At 42.1% G+C, this 21491-nt stretch overlaps 1 protein-coding gene and 1 long non-coding RNA gene across 3 annotated transcripts in view; one reads left to right on the forward strand and one right to left on the reverse strand.

Moving 5' to 3' along the window:
• The window catches only part of LOC143903890 (uncharacterized), a 96096-nt gene that overhangs the window by 10329 nt on the left and 64276 nt on the right, over nt 1-21491 (forward strand). The gene's annotated exons all lie outside the window — the stretch shown is intronic.
• Net (atonal bHLH transcription factor 8-like protein net) lies at nt 1691-20808 on the reverse strand. Of its 2 annotated transcripts, none has more exons than XM_077417842.1 (2): nt 20165-20808; nt 1691-4896 (listed from the first exon to the last, which is right to left on the reverse strand). In XM_077417842.1, the coding sequence occupies exons 1-2, from the start codon at nt 20184-20186 to the stop codon at nt 3716-3718; spliced, it is 1203 nt and encodes a 400-aa protein (XP_077273968.1). In that variant the 5' UTR covers nt 20187-20808; the 3' UTR covers nt 1691-3715. The 2 variants fall into 2 exon arrangements, with proteins under 2 accessions (XP_077273968.1, XP_077273967.1); XM_077417841.1 differs by having other exon boundaries at nt 20135-20801.

Here is a 21491-nt window from a genome sequence, read left to right on the forward strand (position 1 = left end):
TCCGTGCGCGCAAATAATACGATCATTTAAATATTTGCATACCCGGTTGCTTCTTCTGTTCTGTACTCCCGCGTGCGTATCTCGTTGCGCACGCATCTTTCTTACACTGCCGCCTCTCGCCCCTGCGGCTCCATGCAGCCCCCGCGCGTCAACTTGCCCAGGTTACTCCCCTAACGCCTGTGTTACACGTGCAACTCGTGGCGATTCCGGCCGACGGCGATCATGCACACGTGTGTTACATGCGTATGTGATGCTGCCGCCCGTGGCGTAGCGCGGCGGGTAAAACCGGCGCACGCTCGCGTTTTCGAGGCAGGTAGCCGAACGGCCGAGCGCGAGAACGTCATCGCCACCTGCCGCATCTCCGGATAATGGTGGAAGGAGGCGCGGATCGCGAAAGACGGGCGAGAGGCGAGGCGACGGCAGCGCAAGAGAATTATTATTTTTTCAAGCAATTTGCCCTTATGCTAAACAGCTGCCGAACCGGACACGGCCCGAACGCGCCTCGCGCCGATCCGTCGCGTCGCTAATAATCCGACTGTCACATCGAATTACAAAAGGATAATTAAATAAAATTGAAGATTTATAACGCAAAAGCTATATACATGCGGGAGATAAAATTCTTTCGCACTTTAACATCTCGAATCCCTCTCCCTGCAACAATTAAAACATACATTTGCATGATCTCTAAAAAATGTTAAGTGCTATTTGCAGCGCATCGAGTTCTATTCAGATCCGTCCGATCTTAATAATTTTTCAAAAATTCTACGAAAAGCGCCGAAAGGAAACCGAAAAGACACAAACAAAATATTTGAGATTAATAGATAAAGGAAGTATCGCGCAACTTAAAAAATGCTGTGATTGTCGCAAATAGAGCGACGCAAAACTATCGCCGAGACTATCGCAGTTTCGCGAGTACATATATACATACGTACCGAACTGGTCGTGTCCCGTCTATTGTGCAGTGGCAAGTAACACAATTGGATTGTTGGCCGATATCGTTATCTTTTGTGGGCCAGATGTGTGGATTCGCCCGGGGAACACCCCCGCGTCATCGTGCCGACACCGACGACGTGTTCAGCGTTGTTACACCTGAATACATTCCGTGTCCACGTGCGCGTGCGTTTGTACGCGTTTTTACGAACCGCTTTTAGATCCACTTTTACCTCGTCGCCGCGATAACAGTCGCGATTTCATATTCCATCTCGGGTGCTTAGGCAAACTCGCGAAATCTGGCTGTAACTGGTTATGCACGTACGCCTGACCGAGCAATGTGTCCGCTGAGCTTGATGAATTTACCATGCACGAATTTTTGTTCGACATTGTATTCGCGAGACGATACGGATGCCGTCTTATCTCATATATCTTATACTTTCGTGCTAAAATTTCCATTGTTTCATTAGAATTGTTCGATGAAGGTCGCGATAAACTTTTTTGATAATTCTATAATCTAAGCTAACGAATAAAAAAAATGTACGCAATAATATTCAGAATAAATTAAAAACTCATTGACGAGCTTCCGTATATTTTTGCTCTATTTCTGATGAGCGAAAAATTCGCGAATAAGAAATGATATTAATTTCAGGGAAATATAGTTATCAACTAATGTGATAGGAAAGAATGGGGAAAGGTTGTGGAATGGCCAGCGCAATGGCTACGGAAGGCTGTTGCACAAAAAAGACACGATTTTTGTGTTGTTGAGTTTCACTTTCATTTGAACTTTGTTTGAAGTTTTTTTTATCTTATAACATAGAAAGGTACACATCGGATATCGCATCGGATCGTCGCGTAAGGCCAACGTGCACATCCGTTCCTTTCTCGCACCGCGTTCAATTACTGTACATTCGCTTCGGCATATATCGTTAGTCGTAACACATCATTACATTCACTATTTACAAAATTCGCACTATTTACAAAAGACGCAGTCGACGGTACTGCGCGAAAAGACTGAGCACAGATCAACTCCTCTTCGATTACTTTTTTAGCTTTAGCTCAGTATCAGGTAACGTCCTCCTATTGCGATAGCGTTAACGCTATTATACGGAATATTTTTTTAATAAATTGCGCACAATTATTCTTTTGTTAACAATTCAACGTATATCCCAGAGTAAAAATCATTCAATACACTTTTTTAAGATTACCGATATTAACATTCAATATTATTTAATATTAAAACCAATTCTAAAAAAAAAACCACAGATTACACTTATATCATTTACATTCTGTTTTCGATTATCAATAGTGAGTTCCAAAAATTGAAAAGTAGTAGTCTTCTCGAAAAATAAGACGATCCTGGCAGATCCTATCCAATTATAGCGATGATACTTTCATTACACATGTTCAGTACACATTACCTGACTATCATATGTTCTAGGAAGACGATACCGTTTGTAGCTTCGTAATTTAATGCACAACATTCACCGCCTTATCAAGAATACCACACAAGCAACATTATTATTGTCTTTCTTTTTTTTTATTCGTCCTTTTTCGTTTTTGCGCATATGTCTCCTAGATCGTCATTTTGTAAGCTAGTGCAACAGATTTGAGGCGACCGATCATTCCTTTTGTTCTTTCATTGAAATAAGTGCATCTCAATGAATCGTAGCTTGAAAATCATCGCTCTAGGCGACACACGAATCCGCTCGGCTAAGCTAAGACGCAATCGCATGCTTCACATTTATAACCCTTTCAAACGGCAACGTATACCGAAGAATATTTAAAATTTCGCCAGAAAAATACATCGTGCATTATAATACTCTGTGAATCTATCGTCGTGAAAATAGAAATTTACAGAATTATTATGTTCATGAAAAATAAATTTTGTTCATAAGAATCATTCTGTCTGTAGGATTCTAGGATTGAAAAAAATAAGGAAATAGATTTTATATTTTTGTTATAAAAATTATGAAAAATGATTTCATGATATTACGAATGTACAAAAATCATATTTTTCAAAATTTCATCTTACTTTAAGATAAAAATACCGATGTATTTTGTGGGATTAGCAAATAAGATGTAATAAATTTACCGTTATCATTTCGAAAGGGTTAAGATAGCCTCGAGACTTAGCTTCTATCATGAATTGTCAAATTCTACGTAAACGTTCGTCGTTCTCTAATGTCCGTGACGCGGTGTAATGACTGCAGCAGTGTCTGTTGTAAATCGAGCGTAATCTAAGTATGAGAATCTTTCTAAAGATTTATTGTCCGATTGTGCGCAACTGCTATCGGTATGTAGGTAGACGAATCCCCATTGCGGGCGCCGCGAGAAATTCTCTGATGCTGATAGTGTGTCCATTAAAATTTAAAGCTTATTACGATTTCAAAAAGCATAACATACAATTTTTGTAAAACGACAAATATCCTATAACGTTTTCTGCGAACAAGACGTAATTTAAATTATCTTATCATCGTTCTTTTCGAAAATCCTCTTCCATCGCGACTCTATTTAACGCATTCCTGGTCGATACTCTATAGTCTATACGAATTAATACGCGTAGCGTAGAAACTGGCGAGGATCAGTTGCTTAGGTTAACGGCTTACTTAACCCTAGGTTGTCCTCCCCTCCCCGCGAATCAAATGGCATCGAGAATAGAAGACGTGTATAAGCGTTTGACAGCGCGGAGCGGAACATCTCTCCCGTTCTGTTTCCGTTACAGACTCTCCGCTGTCCTTTATTTTCATATTGTTCCCGTTGTTCAGGTGGAAACGCGATTCGTTTAGTCGTCTTTCCGCTTTCTGAGCTTGCCCTCCGTCTGAATGGTCCTGGAGACCAGCTCCACGCAGCTACTCAAGCTTTGCAGGCCGTTGCTTTTTGTGGCCATCACCTCGCCGTCCTTCTCGAGACTCTTGACGAGCGCCATGATGTAGCTGCAGGCGATCCTCAGTACCGATAGCTTCGACAGCTTCTGGTTATGCGAGTAGGCGGGTATCGCGCGTCTCAACGTGTCGAAGGCCGCGCTGATGGTATGCACCCTGGTTCTCTCTCGAGCGTTCGCCTCTATCCGTCTCTCCCTTGTCATGTTCTTGTAATTTCTCTGCTGGCCGCCCTGATGGTGGTGTCTCGACGCGGAGGCCGCTTGGTGACTCTGGTGACTTCGCTGACTCTGATGAGCCTGGTGATTTTGATGATTACGACCGGACGAAGTCGCCAACAGGTGTTCCATCATGTACGACGGCGTTTTCTCGTAGGAACCACTTACAGCGGGATGCGACGGCACTCGGGGCGCCTCGTTTCTCACCACCAAGGACAACGGTTCGTCCTGCAGCCTAGGGTGCGGTAGAGAGATCACGCTTCCCGACGGAGACGTCGTTGTCGCTATTGGCGTTGCCGACTCGAACGATCGCTGACGAGGCTCTCGTCGAGAGGAAACAGCCGATCGATTATGACCGGGAGAATGTTGTAGTCTCTTAAACGATTCGTGCAGCCTCTGCGTCGTCTCGTCTTGGTCTCTCCTCCTTTCTTCTTCTTTTCTCTCGCTGGACAATGCCGTTGTCGTCGTGGTTGTCGTCGTTGTCGCGTTGGAGATCGTGCTCGTCGACGTCGTCGTCGAAGTCACGGTTGTCTTGGATTCGTTTTTGTAGGAAGCAGGAATCCACGGTCGGAAGGGATTCGGCGTGTTCAGCGACCTGGCCTCTTCTTGATCCACGGTAGTCGAGGAGACGATCTCCGAGGAGGAAATAGGATCGAATCGTCTTTTCTTCAATGGCGTCGCGATGACCGCTGGTTCCTGAATCTTCCGCGGCTCCGCTAGCTTCCGTTTGTTTCGCAACGAGATCGGTATCACCTGCACCTCGACACTATCCTCGGACGAAGTAGGTGAATGCAGGCTCGATCTGCTGTCCTCGTCGACGCTGCTGCAGGAGCCGCTGTCCCTTTCGGAACCCGCCATGACACCGGCTGTAACAAAATAGAGAAAAATACGCGTTAGTTATGACCGGCTATCCTGCACTATAAGTATTATATATAATAAGTAGACGATACAATAGAAATAAATAATTAATTACGCCACACAATTTAATTTTTCGTTCCTTTTTATAGGTATACACGGAAAAAAATAATGTTGTATCAACGGCATCATTTTTTGTATCAACAGCATGTTATTGAGATAAAATTTATTGATGCAACATTAATATTAATGAACAAAAAACATCGGATATAATTGTTTTAATAATTTAAATATTTGATCCATAATAATATCCAATTGAATTAACTACATATGCTTGTGGCAGCCCGTGACGTCGACGTTTAATTGAAGCAGTACTTCATTTTTTTTCCGTGTACTGAATCTAAAAATATAATCAAAACTTTTCTATTATCCTTTGTATTATTATATGTGCGTTAATACCGTGGTATTTTTAGAATGTGGAACATATAATATAATATAATACGAAGATTTTTTTATTAAATTGCGGTTTATAATGTCCACTTCGTCGCTCTATTATACAGAAAATGTTACGAAAATTACATCGTTTACCGCATAAATCAATCAGGTTATGATTAATGTATGATAAACCGTTCGAGGAATTCGTCATTGAATGCGCGGTGCGAGTGTCCACTTGCGGACGACATGTAGGTAAATAATGTTCCTCGGTAATGTAGGCGCGTTACGAAATCCTACCGAATTCTCGCACTATGAGATTGTGTTCGCAATAGAACGGAGGCCGATGCTGGCGACGGGCGACGGCGGCAGCGGCGGAGGCGCACGGGCGCACGTGTTTCCCTCGCGATTCCGTGGGCGGAACCGCGCTTCGGACACGCGGGAGGTTTTCTGCTTTGCTGCTTTGATGCGTCATCCAGCTGGTACCATCTGGCGCGCACACAGGGACCCCGACCCGAGCGATAGAGGATTATAATATACTCGCGCCGTCTTCGCTCGCCTCTCCTCCCGTCCGCTTCGCCGACCCGAGCCGACTCTCGGATTCCAAGGCGGAGACTAATTTCGCTGATTTTAGTATCGCCGGCGAAGACGCTTATTGTCATCGCGCGAACAGTTCCACCTCGCCCGTTTTCATCGTCTGATGCATTTCGGAAGGGGCCAAAATGATTTCTATATGATTTCGCACGCACGATTTTAGTGCTTTTACAGATACCGAGGTTCTCTTGCTTTCCTCGAAATAACAACGCGATATATATATATATATATATATTCATATTTTTTTTAATATCTAGAGATTCTTGGAAAAGCTGGAGCAATACGCGTTTCGCAAGGCGACGCGCACGAGTCAAGAATCGCGAAACTGTATACAACGCGCGAGTTATCAAACCGAATGACGTAATCGTCTTGTTTGTGTAACAAATGCGTATGCAAACACGACGGTGCGTAATTTTATCCGGCGTCAGAGCGGCGATCGCGATTTCACGACCTTTCTCACATTTCCCGACCGCGAGACACGTAAAATTCCGCGAGTGATACGCGATCTCAAACTTTTTGACATTCTTCCCGTGGTGATTACGTAAGTAAATTATTCGATGAATTCTCGCGCGGGCATTCGGTAGCGAAAACGAACGGTCGGTTTCATTCGATCATCGATCGAAGCTAATAATTCATACGAGCCGACGATCGCTCACCGCGCAGCGACTGATCGAGCGCAACTTAAGCGTTGCAGTGTTGCAGATGCATCGGATTTCTCGAACGCGGATCGCTGGCGCCACAGCCGGCGCGCGATTCTTTCATCTCGCTCTGTCTCGTTTTCGCATTCACTCTCTCTCTCTCTCTCTTTCTCTCTTTCTGTCTTACTATCGGTCTCCTCTTCCAAATACGATTACTGTGAATGGAATTAGTTTAACATCCTTAAGAGGCGTCTGACGCTATATTTATTCAAAATCGAAGCCGGCGAAGGCGTTTGGCACAAGGTCTTTATATATTACTAGCTGTCTTTCTTGAACTCTCCAATTTTGTAACGCTCTAATTTTAATTAGAATAATTTGTAATAGAAAATATAAGATAAAATATGTGTGTACGAAAAAAAATTATTTTCATAACGTCTAAACGCAATAAGATATAATTGGAAAATACGCTAATAAGAGTCTCTCGGTTCTCCGATTAGAAATCTAAGGGACAAATGGCGTAAACTGGCTGGATTTCGATGCTGCGGTATTAATAAACGCCATTTCTCACCCTTCTCCTCTCCGCCGCTCTATATACTCTTCCTTTTTCTCGTGTCCTCTCCTCTCGAGAGAAACAAGCCGGGAAGAGCAGAGCACGGCCGCCAACCTCGTCTGTTCGTTGCTCTCCTTTTATTGACTTTCCTTGAGAAGAGGAGTCATCGCGATCGCGACGGAATCGCAACTGGATCGTCTTTCCTTTCTGGTTGGCGATCACGCTGACCTCGGCGCGGACGCTTTCCCGAAAATCTCTCGTAGATACCGCGTATCTTGGAAGCCGTCCAACCGAAGGGCTCCTCGCCGGAATTCCTCCGAGCGCGGTAAGTGCCCTGAAGTGCTCGCCGATTGGAGCCAAACATAGATTCTCTGTCCGCCGCCGCGCCGTTTCGGCTCGAGCGCGGCCAACCGGCGTTGACTTCTCGCGACGCGATAAGTCATGGGTTAAAGTTGGATTAATTGGAACGAGATCCTAGTTTGTTCAATGCCGCCGCTCCTCTTTTCGTCGCCGAACAAATTGGATCGAAAAACAGGGCGAATTATAATAGAACGAGAAAGCGCGAACAAGTGAGGCGGAGCTGCTCTCGCGCAAAGTGAGATAACGTTAACTGGCCACCTGGCATCTCTGCTCGTCGCGCGCGTTAGTTTAGAAGCGTTATCGTACCGATAACAAGGCCGCACTCTCGATAGCGGCCATCTGTCACCGCCATTGGCGACGATTATTATTGTTTAACGAACGAAGAAATCTCTTCCTTGTAGTGTTTACTTGAACTCGCTTATTACCGATGCATCGATATTATAAGTACCCATAATGCTGCATTTTCGATATTGACTAAGGCCCATATTCTCAGTTAACTTTCATCGATAATTGCGCGCCATTTATTTCTGAGATTCCACAGTATATGTAACGTAAACTATGTATATGCTAAATGTGCGCATTTATGATAAAAGTGAACTGAGAATACGCGCTTAAATATCGATCTCTACACAATTTTTTATCAGTTTTTCTTTAATTACTTTAAACAATGCGGACAAAGCGATAAGTATTTTCGAAGACGATATTGCGTGCGTGGTACCGATATACCAAAAGTAACGACAATCTGCTAAATTTATGCATCTCTACATAGAAAAACTTTCATCGCCTCGTAATCTTATCGCACGCGTAAAAAACGAAAGGTCGCGAGCGCGTGGAAAGGAAATTATCGCGACGGTGCCGGGAAGAGTTTAGGTCATTTGGGGTCATCATCGGTAGGCGCCGGCCGAGACGCATGCTTGATCATCGGCCGATTCATAAATATCGATCGGACGAAAAAAAATCAAGTCGACGAAGGAGGTCGCGCGTTCACGACTCGTTGCGTGCCACTGATTGTGTCATCTCGATTTGTGTCATCTCAAACAGGATGTATCTTCCCCTCAAAATTTTCCGGGAAAAAAAAAAAAAAAAAAAAAAACAGAAGAATATTCGCAGTTTAAGTTATAACCGGATAAAACGATCGAACAAAGACGAATAAAGGGGACACACGTGCCGTTCTTTTCCTCGCAAAATACAAAATTAGACCGCCCGAGGTTCGGACGCGATTACGATCCACGTGGAGCAATTTTGACCTTATAGAAAGGGTCTCAATCTCTCTCTCTCTCTCTGCAGTTTCTAGACGGCTAATTGAATAACGATATCCCGCTGGGAACCGTCGTCAGTTTAGAGGGCGATCGAGATCTGTCTGCGGACGCGCGCACTTGGAGTCCGCGCTCGTGCCATTTCGCGACAGGCTCGCGAAATGTCTCGGGGGACGTATGTATGTACTTCCGCCGCCACCGTCTCGTTCGCATTTGTTCAAACACGCCGGGCACATCTGTGCAAACTCTCGCGCCGGAGAACGTAACGGCTTGTAACGCCGATCTTCCGCCGGGTCTTCCGTCGCGTCGCGCCGGGTGCGCATCTTCTATACGTGACGACGCTTCGTAGAAGCGTCCTCTTCGTGGAAAAAATTCTTCTTATTTGATGTTGCGTCTGCCACACAGCTGTGTTTGCCCTATCGAAATCATTGTTATATGTACGACCGTGTCATTGCCTCGGTTCTGATGTCCAAATTATTCCTTAATCATTACAAATTCTTTTATGGAGGACGAAATTAATGAATCATGAGTGTTTTAACAAGTTTAATTCGAGATGTATTATTATTTTCGCCGTGGCATTTATTAATCGACAAAGAATATGAATTTTACCGGGACAATTATTCAATAAGTTTCATTAGTTTATTTATTAATAATTCGATAAATTCAACAGAAATTTGGAATAGGATATTTAAAAAGATTTCAAACGTGTTAAATAAAAATAAATCCGGATACTTTCCATTTCATTCATAAGCAGAAAAAGAAAACAGAAAGCTTGTTTTTCTCTTTTTAATTGAGATGGGAAGCACTAAAAGAGTGCATCCCACGTGGAAGATTGAAGAGACGGCGAAGGCGGGAACACGTGGAACGTGTCGGAAAACATCCAACTGCTCTCGGGAGCTTTCTATAGAACTGAAGTAGCTAAATATAAAGTACGCAGACGCTTCTTGCGCACGTGGCCGAAATTCAATCGTCCACGCGACGACATTCGAAATTGTGATAATGAATTCGAGCGATATTGTTTAGGAAGCGATTATGCGCTTCCTAGTCTCTTTTGCGCAGTAGTGTAATGTGCAAGAAGAATTCGATAAGCGATAAGAGATTCGAGCGTGATCTATGGCCTCAATTAAAAGAGATTCGATGAAAACAGGGAAAAAGAGCACGTGCACGTAGGATGCATGATTGATGCGTCTAAAATATTCGCTGTGCGCATTTCATAACACCAATGAATGCGACGATAATATTAATGTCAACAATCAGTCTATTTCCGTTTGAATACGTAAAGCACAATGCAAAGGAAAATTTTTAAGTATTTTCTTCAAAATTGAAACCTTATCTCTATGATGTATTCATGGAGGATATTATCTCTAAATTACCATAGGATGTGTAATAATTGTGTTAAGTTTCGGGTTGATAAACCAGAAATGATCATTAAAGCTCATCTCGAGGGAATGCGTCGCAAGATATTGACATCAAATTGAGACACCGCTGTTCTTTCATCGATAAGCGGGTTCCCGCGAATGAACTGATTCGAGCCGAGCTAAATAAGGGAAATAAGGTTGTTCTCGATCGTAGATCCATTCGCCGAGTGGTTTTCCGTCATCGCGCGCTGCTTGTACCGCCTGACGCTTGTCCGTCAAGCGCCAGCCGCGTGATGTCGACCAGTTCGCGTAATTACGCGACGCCAATTACATCCGGCGCAATCCGGCGCCGAGCGAGACGCCGCGCCGCGCGCCGCCGTGGGCCGCTAATAATCACCTGTTACCGCGGCGTAATGGCGACGTAATACGAGAGTCCGCACGACCGCCGCGCCGCCGAGACGATGACTTTAGATCGCCGATCGATACGGGTACGTGTCGTATGTGTGCCTAATGATCTCCCTCCGATATACCGCGATACTTAACGATTGCCTAACGAGCGGTTCTCTGTTAGCGATTACCGTTTTGACGCGTGTCAATGCGTTTCGCAGTCGCCGCTCGTGGGCGCGTTTACCGTGCGCGTCGCCTTCGCCGCGGCGTTATTGGGAGAATTATATGCGACAGCTTGAGAGCGTTGATTTAAGACCGCGGCATGTCGAGCGTGGGCGCGAAAGTGTGCGCGCCGACCGAATTAAGCGTCTGATTATTCTTTCTTGTTTCTTTTTCTTGGGGCGAGGGGGGGGACGGCACGCCGTGCATTGCTCACGCTATTCGTCGCGCTTGCGAAAATAACCGGCGTCAGGGCATATATGCTGTAAAAGACATAACTGTGGGGGCTTGGATTAAAACAAGATGCGATCGATCAAAATATCCAGGAATCTGAGCAAAATTTAGTATTAATACAATGCATACGTTTGTTTTTTTTAAATGAAACAGAGAATAATACGTGCATTATATTAACGAGAAAACGAAACAAATTGTCTTTTAATTAGCAGAATAAGATTTACTTGCATGTCATTCAGAGAAAAATATTAAAGTATATTTATCAATATACGTGTGACGTTGCGGAGTTTGGACCGTCAAAACTTGGACTGTCAACGATGCTTCCATGTAATTGACTATTTCAAAAGAATATCACAAAAATTAAAATAAAATATTTCTTTGAGGATAGCCCAGTGTTGAAACGAGGATTTTTTCCAAAAGTAAAAGACATAATTTAACGAAATTAAAATATCCATTTATAAACAATTATTTTTGATTAACTTGCCTAATCGTCGTGCTTCTTCGAATTAATTGTAAGCCAGATGCAAACGGATTTCGGTAATGTTCAAAAGGGAAATTGTGCGCGAAGACTGCGCAACGACGGGAGAGCTATCCCTCGCTCTCGCGCTATTATATTCCACTCTCGTGTGGCGGCGCGTCGCATTTCCGCCGGAGGCTTTCCGCGAAGCGAGCGGCGAAGCCAGAGAGCGCGCGGAAGAGAGAAGAAAAGGGAAGGGAGGAGGAAATAAAAAAAAAAAAAAAAAACATCTCGCCGATAAATCTCGCCGACGCGACGCGACGCCGCGCCGCCGCCGTGTGTGGAGATGCGCCGTTTCCTGTCCCGATCCTCGGCGCGAGGAGCGCGCGGCATTTATCGCGCGCTGCGCCAAGAGCGGCTGTTTCCGATTTCCGAACTGAGGCGAGGGTTACCAGTCGCGCAGTTTCTTCGTCCGACGTAAAAAAATCGACACGCTCGTTCGTCATGCTCGATTCGGTTCGATCCGGATAACGAGACGGCATCAATACTTTCGCGGTTTCGATCGGAGCACGTCTGTCCATGAGAGATGGAATTTCGCTGTCGCCAGCAAAACTGTCGCTGCCACCGCGTTTTTTCGTATCCGACGCGATTGACCTTCGCGATCGTTAGCCAATTATTTATTACATTACGGACTACCGTGTTGTTACGTAAAATGGAAAAATCACGCTCGGTGAACTTGTTCGTAGAATCTGCTACCAAAGGAAACTTAATTCGCCGCGAAACGATCTATAAAGCTCGTCGTGAAATTATTCTTATGTCTCTCACGACATCCGAGTATTCTCTCTCGTGAATGATAAGAGAAAGCCCGATGCGAACGTGCGCATTCAGTGTCGTCTTGGGGACAGGAATCGGAGGAGATTGCCTAGAAGAGAAGCAGAGTGATAGCAGAGAGGAGGAGGAGGAGGAGAGAGAGAGAGAGAGAGAGAGAGAGAGAGAGAGAGAGAGAGAGAGAGAGAGAGAGAGAGAGAGAGAGAGAGAGAGAGGCAATGGCGCTAGCCCAGATGGTCGTGAGAGCGAGCGTGACTCGATGTACCGGGCTGGTCATTTGCGCGACCGACCGGCCCGATCGCGAGAACGCTCGTTCTGTTTTCTACTTCTTCACCTCTTCCGCCGCTTTTTCGTATTGCGCGGTTATATGTCCGTTCTATCGCGTTCTGGTCGATTGGCATTGGGCGGTTTCGCGTAAACACAATGCCGGTACGTGCTGAAAGTGTAATTTGGTTTTTGCCAATATTTTCTCGCGCGTGATCTAGGAGTCAAATTGTTTTCTCGCTCATGCTTTCTATTTTCTTTTCTTTTCTTCCTTAAAAAAAAATGATTTATTCCGACAGCTCGTTTGCATAAACGATGCAGCATTGAAGTATTAATTTTTAATTTAATTGCATTTGGCATAATTGTATGATGGAAGAGAATAGAAATAGAATTCGTGACCCCTCCCCAATTTTACTGGTTCAATAAATTCTAAAATTTTCTTTTTTACAAGAAATATAAATTAGACAATATATGTATAATTTATTTATATAGAAAAAATAAGTTTAACCTTATTCACTCCAACGTGTTTTCCGCCCTTTTTAATCCTCGCATCATAACTCACGAACGAATTGACGAAATTTAATGTTCCAAAGCGCAAATTAAAGCTACTACTTTTAGCTTTAATTTGCGCTTTGGAACATTAAATTTCGTCAATTCGTTCGTGAGTTATGATGCGAGGATTAGAAACCCGTTGGGACACGAAAGGGCTGATTGGAATGAATAGGGTTAAAAAATCCACGAAAATCATACAATTATTTAGAATTCATACAAAAATATCTAATTCATATTAAATAATACATTTATTTATTTTATATATTTATATATATGTGTGTATTGTATATATTTATTATATATATTTTTCTTTAATATTAAGTAACATTTACTTTTACTGTGTTATACTTTAGTTCTCTTTTCACAATAAAATATTGATCATGATTCATAAGGCGTCATTAGAGAAAGTGCACGGGCATTAATAACATCAAATGAAGATATCGATCGGAGACACGTGATACGAGAATTCTCTTCCTTTCTCTTTCTCTCTTTCTTTTTTATTGACCTTATGTCTTGGCCTTTGCCAGCATGCCTAACTCGCACCGATATCGAACCTTCGAGTAGTATCGTGTTTTCCGCATGCTTTAATTTTAACCGTGAATAATTTTGGTAATAATGTAATTATAAAATTTATAATAAGAGACCAGTGATGTGAAATAATTATACAGAATAGACGTTATTACTTCAGTTTACAATTGCCAGGAAGAGACTTGATTTACAAAATAAATTCTTATCCAAACAGTGAGATAATTATATATTTAATCAGTAAGATTTATATATCAGATTTCTACAAATGAAAGAAGATATCGTCTTAATAAGAAAAGAATAATGAATTCCAAGAAATCGTTGTGAGTTTAGCTGTAGGTACCTCCCAAGTTATCCAATCTGAATGAATTTTTCTGATGTCATTCTGTGTCGGCCTTACGTGTGTTCCGTACATTTCAAAATAACTTTCAAGTCTCTTATCATGTCGCTGATTTGTAGTAAATATTTACTGGTTTATGTTCATACTTAACTTCTTATATTCATACTTAACTCATTAAAAGTTTGTAAATTACCAAATGCGTATTTTCAGGTTGATAATATTTTTAAATTCAAATAAAAAAAGAAAGTTCAAACCATTTAAAATTAATATTCTCTTAATAAACAACTTTCAAACATTTTTAATATTCAATATCACATTAAAAATAATTAAATAAAGACGTTATTATTTATTTATATATCTGTAAAGATTCGTTTTTCCTTCCAAAATTTAATTTCATTTTAATTAACGCAATTCGCAAACATTTAAAAAGAGATACTACTTTATCTTATTTGAAATCACCGTTATTTTTCTCAAAATATGTAATCTGCTCGTCGTTAAAACAGCTCCTAAAAATAGGTAAAAATTTTATTGATGAATTTACCTATCGAATGTTTGTTTTTCTCATTTTACGCATGTGCTGCGGTGCATATCAATCCCCGTAATAAACACGTGTAAAATCGCCCACGTGCCACGCCGCCGACTCGCGCGAAATCGCTCGTATTTACTCATCTGTGTTTAAAGTTTAAACTAACAGAAAATCGTAAGTTATAATATACGAACGAATGCGTATACGTGATATCGCGTAAATTTCGTATCAGTGGCGATTTGTAAGCTCTGTGCAAAAAGGGTTCGAAGACGATCGTTTTTTTTTTAATTTTATTACAGCATCTCCCCCGACAGATTATATTATCTCTTTTTATCTACGGTGAGGAATTCCCGTCGTCGATTATTTCTGGCGCGGGTGAGATCCGGATACCGAGGACCGCTTATTTTAATCACGTCAATCCAATCGTACAATCGAGACCAAGTGATGGCTCGCTGTCGCGTGCATCGCAATGCTCTCATCGTACATCATCGATTATATGTATATAATATACGTTGGATGGTTTCGAAATTATTACACACGTATTTACGTCATTTTTTAAGATAAGTTCCTTGGGCAATAGTAAACAATTATGTTGACGCTTGTAAGTCAAAACTATACGCCTTCGGTTTTTACTAATCGCGCGTTATGTAAATCTACGCGGAAATTGAAGATCTCTTCAGATACGATCTTGTTTTCATAACAGGACGAAGGTCAAGAGGCTCTTCCTTTTTTTCGCGGAGGATAGCTATTATCGAAGTTAGTGGCACCGCAGGTAGCAGGTAGCAGGTGCGGGACCGTAATGCATAAGTGGGTGGCGATGGGGGAGTCCCTTCGCCTCGTGACATCCTTTGTATTTGTGACGGGACTCAATAGGGTATCGATTACACTCTCGAGGCGAGGTCAAAGCCGGCGCAATAAACCCCAAGCGAAATTTGTATTGAGTATTGTGCCGTTGCCCGAGGCGTCTACGAAGTGTCAGCAGAACGGGGTGTTGACCGATCTATAGACATCTCGTACAATGCTATTTAAATGTAATAATATTGTGCCCCGTACTACGTGTTTGTTTTAATAGAATTTTAATTCGAGAATTTTAATTGAGTAGCCGTTAAATTGTCCAGAAAATTACGAAGCGGCGAAAAAATGACGTTTATAATCAAATATTTGCCAAGAGAAAGATCGGGTCAAAACTTTTCAGATATCTAAAAGTGAATTGTACCGAGTGTATCACGGACACTGTAAAATTTCCATGCTATTGTAAGTGCCTGCAGTGTCGACCTTTAATTATTATATGCATACGGTATAGCACTGCGCGCTGGTATAATGTTCTGTGTTAATAATATAAACGTATTTTCTTGTTTTAATACATAAACATATTTACTTTCGGTCAAAGTCGACGGATATCACGCGAAAGGCAAATACGTCGCAATGACATCGCGAATAATGAAGCGCATAAAAGTGCGCCCATTTGCGCGTAAGAATATGCATGCAGTGATAAACGAATGACGGTGCTCTCTCTCTCTCTCTCTCTCTCTCTCTCTCTCTCTCTCTCTCTCTCTTTCTCTTTCTCTTTTCTGTCTCCTTCTCTCTTATAATTTTGACGCCGTGAAACTTACGAGAAGTCATTTTTTCGTTGCGACTCATTGCAGTCGAAATCAGGTGTAACGCCACTTGCTGCCGATGCCGGCGGCAGGTTTGAGAGTAAAAGTATAGTCGGTCGAGGAGATGAGATATGCAAATGAGCGCGTAGCAACTTATAAGTAGTAACAGGCGATAGGTACTAGTTATGGCGTGGAGGGCAGACACGATCTAATTAAAATGCTTGTTTTCTGCACGCTTTCGTGTCGGCCGATTATGATAGCGGAATGAAGCTGCGATGTTTCTCCACGATAAGATTGATGATTGCTCCGAGATCAATAAACTGATAATAAACGGCATTGGTTGTAAAGTTCGTTTCAATCAGAGCCACTACTATGTAACAGATTTTTTACAATTATTGGATAATTTTTTGATAATATGTAGAAAAAAGATTAATAAAATAACGGAAATTAACGAAGCAATAAAAAATAAGTTAAACTCAGGTAAAAATAAAAAAAACAGAGGTAAATTAAGTGAGATAATAAAATAATCTAGAGTGTGTTTAAATAGGTATTATTTATTTACAAATATCTCGACACACTTTATCATTTGTACCGACCACTTATTAATTATTGTATTAACCGTTCAGGCGTGCAGAAATCATCGGAAAACGCTGACTACTAATTTTATCGTTGAATAATATCGCGGTATTATGCTAACAGCACTTCAGTTATCTCAATTAACTTTATGTCTCGTTGATGATACCGACAGGGGCGTAGATTTACGCAAGAAAACATCGAACGGCACGCACGCAATCTAGTCTTTCATTAATATTTTTTTTACGACTCACGCAATCGTCCACGCACGACATTATCGCGATCGATGCATTTAAGGGGTTACACACGTTTGACAGGCCTAAAACTAGATCGAAATTAACGAATTTTTATTGTGGTAAAATTATATATGTATTATATATAAAAAATGAAAATACATATCTTGTAAAGTAGTCTTTTTTGAGGATATCTCCTGAAAATTTCAATAAAAAATATCAAACGAGGTCCTGGCAGCTATTTTCCCGACCGGTGTTTGTAAAAATGGTGTTTGCGGTACCTCCATCCCCTCTCATATGTGAAACAAAAAACAAAAATTTACCGTCAGATGAAGAAAGTGTTTGTCATAGCCGATTTTGAAAATATTGATTTTTCGAATTTTTTGACAGCAACTCGTAACGAAAAATGCGATTTTTGATTACAAAAATTGGGGTCTTCTTTTATTTATAAAAAACTGAGCCATAGATTGAAAAATTTTTATGCACAAATCAGTTTACTAGTCTCCGAGATATTTCTGGTACCGATTTTTAAAACATTGTTTCAGGAAAATAGCTGTCTCAATTTTTGAGTTTTTAATTTTTTTAGAGATATTCTCAAAAGAGTACCCTACAAGACATGTATTTTTACTTTTTAATAAAACATAATTTTACCTACAATAAAAATTCGTTAAGTTCGACCTAGTTTTTAAGGCCAACGTGTCAAACGTATATGTAACCTCTTAACACCGCTGATAAATATTGGATTTGAGCACGTCACAATTAAAGCATTGACATTAACATACGTACGATTAATCGCATTGATCAACGGTGTAACAGTTTATTGACACGATTTTTCGATCTGTTTTTTTCGATTTGCGAAGAGTGGAAAGTAAGACACGATCGAACATTATTTCTTCCATAATACTGCGAAAATTCGTCCATCACGATAAACAGCGAAACAAGAAACTAAAAAGCAATACTAATTCTTCACACTTATATGTGCTTATATTAAATCCTTTGCTAAAAAAAATCCTAATAATATTGTTGCTGTAATTTTGACGTTTGATATAATAATATTCTCATACTGCAGGAATAAGTAATACCTAATTTTCTCTATTACGAAGATATTAATAATAAGTTTGATATAATGCGAGCGGCAATAAATTAAGAAAATTAGTAAAATAGCGAGCAATATAACTAGCAATATAACTGAATTTTGTGCAATTAAAGTAATCCTTCAAGTATTACACGAAAACTGTTACGTTTAACAAGTTGTCACTTTAGGATTCGATTACAAAGATATATGCTTGCCATGGTTAGATAGAATCCTGTTTTTACTCCTAACTGTTATCACTCGAAGGTTTGGTAATTCAACGACTGCATACTTCTGCGTTATCGGTTTCTGAGAAACATCTATAAAATGACGTTTTGATATCAAATATCATAGATAAATATCTCATTGACCACTTCATACGTAATAATTTTCAACCGTTTCATCAATAGATTCAGACGACAAAATGTACTCTATTCTCGTGTGACATCTCATGCCGATTGTTAGATCGAGACGCATATATCTAACATTTATACATATACACATACATACAGCCATACAAATCATCAGGTTTCGGTCTTCCGCTGGCGTTAGCTTAAATCGGCGCATCGCGCTGATTCTGCTGTTCCGAGCATCGTTGTTTACGCATAGATGTTCAGCACCGATTTCAAGCTCGGTCAAAGGGGGTCGTCTGTTACCCGGGATAGTATCTCTGTAGCAGTGCGTGCGTATGTGGCGACCCACGCTGGCGCCGTCGCAGCCACAGCCGCCGTCGCCGTCGCCGTCGCCGCCTTCTGCCTCGCATTCTCGTTTCTATTCTCTCTCTCTTTCTCGATCGAGATCGCGATACTATGTACCTTCGGCGTCCAGTAAAAATGCCGAGACTATTATCCGGCATCTAACGTAAACAGCAATAGTCTAGTCTCCCAGTTGTGAATATGTTAGTGAATTTAAAGTCGACGCTTTTGATATAAAAAGAAGAAAACATCCTTATATTATTATCATAGATTTAATAATTTGAATCTTTAAATCGTTTCAATCAAATTCGTAATGTTTCGTTAAAATCGCCACTAAGCTACACTAAATCTATTTTAATTCGAGCCAAGCCAAGATATTCGACTGGGATATTAAAAATGTCCCAGATGAATGAATATCAGATGTTTGGTATTCAAGTTGCATTTGCTCCGCCCCGCTTCGAGAGAAATAGGATGCAGACGGGAGAGCGCAACGAGAGTGCAGCTAATAAGGGCAATCTTCCCGCATTTGTGTACTCTCTCATCCTATTCCGCGTATCTATTCATTTACGCGCGGATATCTACTCGCCTAATCCTTATATCGGTATACAAGTCCATTCCAATCATCCCTTGCAGGGCGATTCCCCTTTCGTTCCCCCCGTTCCTGATTCATCCAGTCGCGATCTTTCCATTCCGCGGCGTTGGCGCCGGTTATAATGATAATTATCGGCCCCCACACCAAGGGGAGGCCGATCGATCGGCCCGCATTCGAACGATCGACATGATGATTTACGGTGCATTAGAGGTATATTGGTGTTATTCAGCGGAATACTGCTTTAATGGATTTTATCGCGCATCGAGATGTCAAATTGGCACATGTCGATTTTAAAGTCGGCGATCGACGAAACCAATCTGGCGCACGCCGGTTAGAGATGTAAATGAGTTTAAATTGTGCGGGGATTATTATCTTCTCACAATTTGGAGTCTTATTTTCTAGTTGAAAGCGTTTAGAGTATTTAGAGCGATGACACGAGAATGTGCGAAAACGAATGCTCTTAAGACATCAAATCTAGAACAGATAAATGGGAAAATTATCTATCATAATTATCACAGGCTGAAGTGGGTTGATGTACTTCAGATGTAGAATTTAGAACATTGTTCTGTTTTTAGACTTGTTATTCACAGTTTGCGGTAAATAGGTAAATAGTGACTATTAGTGCCAATTATTTGTTCGAATTTTTCATTTGTTACGGCTTGGTTACGCGTCAACTATTTCTGTATCAACTTCAGCATGTTGAAGGAATGGGAAACAAACTTAGATTGAACTGGAGATGGAATACTCGTGTCCATTTCTACCAATGTAGATTAACTTTAATCTCGATTTAACTTATTTTTTTTTAAATCTTTTTCTAATTATCGGAATTAGAAGAGGATAAAAAAGTAAGTTAAACCGAGATTAAAGTCATCAGCAATCTAAAGTGATCACGTTCGCTTTGGTCTCGTGTCATCCCTCTGTTTAAGTCCGTGGAGCGCGCGCTACGGACTACGGGCTAAAATTCACCTTTCATGAAAGCTGAAAGCTCGAACGTACTTTCCACCACGTGGTCGGTCATTTTCCTCTCATGGATCACCGGCACTTCACCGGGTTTACTTCCTTCCTCGATTCACGCACCCTCACGCACAAATATATACACTTTTTTCCTTTTTCCCCTCGAGTGATACAGATCCATAAAATCTCGACACGTATAGAACAAAACTCTGGCTGGGTCCTGGTAATCCCAGCAAAAAAAAATAAACTCTGTTTATCGAACGAATGGGATGTTCAGAAGAAGTTCCCTCGCGAGTCTGCGTTCAGGCGATAAACTCGACACGGGACGACAGACGTCCTGTTCCGAACGCAGTCGACAGCGAACTGGCTGGCCTCGTGTACTCTCGACTCCGTTTCATGCTCTTACGTGTGCGAGGGAGGCTCGACTGGTCCGTGTTCCATTCCACCACCACCACCACCACCATCACCAGCTTTACCGCCACTAGTAGACGTCGTCGCGCTACCATCACTACCACCACCACTCCGTCACCACTACCACCATCGTCGCACCGTCACACCATCGCTATCAGCACCAGCAACACTAGTAGTACTACTGAACTACTACCGCCTGTATTACTACCACTATATCAGCAACACCGGCGACCTGACGTCGCCGCGGATACGGCCTCCCTCTCTTACCCACAAGCTTTGTCGACTCGAAACGCGGCAATACGAGAGTGTCGCGATGGTGGGGGTTCCATCGCGCCGGAAAAGATCCCGTGACAGAGAGCGGCACGGCGTTGGCGTTGGCGCCAGTGATAGTAGTGGTATGTGTCACTCCACTGTGATGCTAGGCGCGTCGCAGCTTATGACAATAAGAATATTGGTCCGCTATGTTGAATCTCGATGGACGTTAGGGTCCGACGCAGTAGCATAACAATTATGAATGGCTTGATGTCTCTCATGCTTGATTTCTAATGACGTTAAGACGTAATGGTTTTGACGATTCTGAATGATTTCTATTGATTCGTGATCAATGATTCTCGATGCGACACTGCTGGTGTCCGATGTTGGCGCCGTTGATTGTGGTGCGATGTCGCCGTCCGCTGGTATTAGTAACCACCGAGATGTTAGACGACGCAGCGCGTTGGCGTCGGTGGTGGCGATGGCCACAGGGGACGAGGGGAAAGGGGAGAAGTGCACGCATTGTTGGCGGCGGGAGTTAGCGGGGGCCGACTGAGCGGCGCCAGCAGGCTGAGAGTTTAGCTCACAGTTTCTCTGTACCACTCGCTTGGTTCTTTCTCTCTCTTTCTCTCCCTGCGCCTGTTCCCTCGCCTCGTCCCCCTTCCCCCAAGTCTCCACTGCGCTGACCCTACGGGTCTCTCCTCTC

The sequence above is a fragment of the Temnothorax americanus genome, unplaced genomic scaffold (genome assembly GCF_048541705.1).
Source record: "Temnothorax americanus isolate GAGA-0224 unplaced genomic scaffold, ASM4854170v1 Scaffold5, whole genome shotgun sequence".
Classification (NCBI taxonomy): Eukaryota; Metazoa; Arthropoda; class Insecta; order Hymenoptera; family Formicidae; genus Temnothorax; species Temnothorax americanus.

Coding starts and splice junctions, on each gene's coding strand:
- Net (XM_077417841.1), bottom strand. CDS start 20,186: ATGACCGACCACGTGGTGGAAAGTACGTTCGAGCTTTCAGCTTTCATG. Junction 4,897..20,134: donor GCTTTCAGCTTTCATGAAAG/GTGAATTTTAGC, acceptor ATTTTGTTACAG/CCGGTGTCATGGCGGGTTCC.